This window comes from Opisthorchis viverrini, assembly GCF_000715545.1.
Source record: "Opisthorchis viverrini unplaced genomic scaffold opera_v5_178, whole genome shotgun sequence".
In the NCBI taxonomy this organism is placed as follows: domain Eukaryota; kingdom Metazoa; phylum Platyhelminthes; class Trematoda; order Opisthorchiida; family Opisthorchiidae; genus Opisthorchis; species Opisthorchis viverrini.
In genome coordinates this window covers 73,279-75,421 of record NW_008751835.1, presented here as the reverse complement: position 1 = coordinate 75,421, position 2,143 = coordinate 73,279, and the positions used below count along the sequence as shown (strand labels likewise).

The following is a 2,143-nucleotide window of genomic DNA, read 5'->3' as shown; positions in this document are numbered from 1 at the left end:
TCAGCCGTTTTCATGGAGACCATGCGCGGACCCACGGGCGGCGAATTAAATAAGAATTCTGCGCCCACAGTGGAATCCGAGTTCGTTTAAACAACTGCAGCCGCTTGGGGGGAGATCTCAGGGGCCCGAATGGGTTTTAGATTTTCATTTTAAATTTTCCATACCCACGGTTCCAGAGAAACTTTTGGTGTGAGTGTAGGATGCATCCCTATGTTAGGCGCTCAGTATTCGCACAATGGGTTTCAATTTTCGAAATCAACGACATGTGCCTGCTGGACTTAATGAGACAGGTAATTGAGTCTAGAGTACGGGTCCAATATTTACTCCCCATCTGAGCATCCCGGGGTATCAACGACGCTAGTGAAGTATTCCACCAGACTTTTCCACCAAAAGAATGATTGTTTCAGTGGAAAATGTAATTCTGTGCGCCGCAAAAATATGAAAGTAGATTAGGATAATCTTTGGTTTGAGCACATACGCAACAAAATGCGTCATTTTTGCGTTAAACTTTTTATTTCACTCTCAAAGGTTTTCATCTAGGAGCATTGGGCAACTAATGGATCATCCGATGTTGTTGAGTGTTCGGACATGCGATATGCAGAATACGGCGTCTGCCGGTTTGGTTGATGTACACCTTTGTTTACTGGGCTTCAGCTCATGGAATTTCTCTCCGTTTTTCAGCCACATATATTGCTATGAAAACCTACCTTCTGAAAATTACCGTCCCCTAATGCTTCTCCGACTTTCCTTTGCTTTGAAGGAATCGATTATCACGCCAATCCACAAAACTGGTGACCGACTATCGCCTGGCAGCTACAGGCCTGTAACCCTCACTAGCGTGCTGTGGAAGGTGATGGAAAGCATTCTGAAGCGAGCTATCCTAGATCACCTTACTTTCAGCAGCCTGATATCTCCAGCTCAACACGGATTTCCACCAAACCGTTCCTGCGTGACAAACATGCTCTTGTTTATGGACAATTTAACCCAAGCCAATGAAGGACTCATATAGGATGCCGTATTTTTCGACCTCTCAAAAGCATTTGATAGGATGCCACACGTTCCGCTACTCCACAAGCTCGAGTCTTACGGGATTCATGGGAAAATCCTACTCTGGAACAAAGCGTTCCCGCCAGATAGATCATTATGAGTGAAGGCAGGTTCTACCCACTCTTCTTTAGCGCCGGGCTCCATTGGAGTTCCTCAAGGCGCCGCTTTGGGACCACTGCTGTTTCTGATCTACGTCAACGATCCTCCCGATGTTCTTGCAGGTCCATGTCTACTTTTTGCGCACGACTTGAAATACTGGAGTTACAATGCCAGTGCCCCTCAAATGGATGTAGACGCTGCAGTATCGCCGCCTCCGAGGGGACCTAATGCTTTCTTATGCCCTGTTCAAACAAGCTCGGCCAACAAGCTTTTCACTGTTGACCCAACAAAAATACGGCGTGGAAATAGTGAGAGCGCACGCATTCATTAGGCGAAACTGTTCCTCATATTCGGTAGTGGCTACGTGGAAAAGCTCTCCCCGACGGTTTCCCACGCTCCTTCTAGAACTTAATTCAAAGCACTCCTAGACACTTATTTATGCGAGTCCTCGCGCTGGCAAGCCTATTTTCCCGCGTTGAGGATATAAAGAGCAGTGCTATACCCTTTTTTCATGAGTGCCTTCCAGATGAACAACAGCCGCCGAATGACAAGAACAAAACCGACACGGTAAACTTGGGCAAAAGCCTCGATCCTGTGTGTCAATCCGTGGATCTGGGATAAAGTAGTGTGCATACTGTACATGTATGCAACGCCAACCAATCAACCAACGGCGATCGGATAGCCTACATTCAAGGTTAGCACTCCGACGACCTTGCCACAGCGAAAACAGAAACCGGTGGAGTGGGGCGCTTTAATCGTCATTTTAATCCTAAAAATAGCGCAAGAACACAATACGAAGGTCACCGTTCCTTATATCTGGTAGCCATAACATCCATTATCCTGTGCGATTGTCACGTCAATATACAAAACTGGTGACCGACTATCGCCTGGCAGCTATAGGCCTATAAGCCTCACTAGCGTGCCGTGCAAGGTGATGGAACGCATTCTGAAGCGAGCCATCCTAGATCACCTTACTTCCAGCAATCTGATATCTCCA

General features: G+C 46.9%; 1 protein-coding gene across 1 annotated transcript in view; it reads left to right on the top strand.

The window, feature by feature from the left end:
• Positions 1 to 235: 235 nt before the first annotated feature.
• The window catches only part of T265_07617 (hypothetical protein), a gene marked incomplete at both ends in the record, with an annotated part of 39,964 nt that continues 38,056 nt past the window's right edge, over positions 236 to 2,143 (top strand). Inside the window, 3 exons of the mRNA XM_009173185.1 lie at positions 236 to 290; positions 1,179 to 1,454; positions 1,673 to 1,740. Of these exons, the coding sequence (XP_009171449.1) occupies positions 236 to 290; positions 1,179 to 1,454; positions 1,673 to 1,740 (399 nt within the window). The remainder of the gene's footprint in view (positions 291 to 1,178; positions 1,455 to 1,672; positions 1,741 to 2,143) is intronic.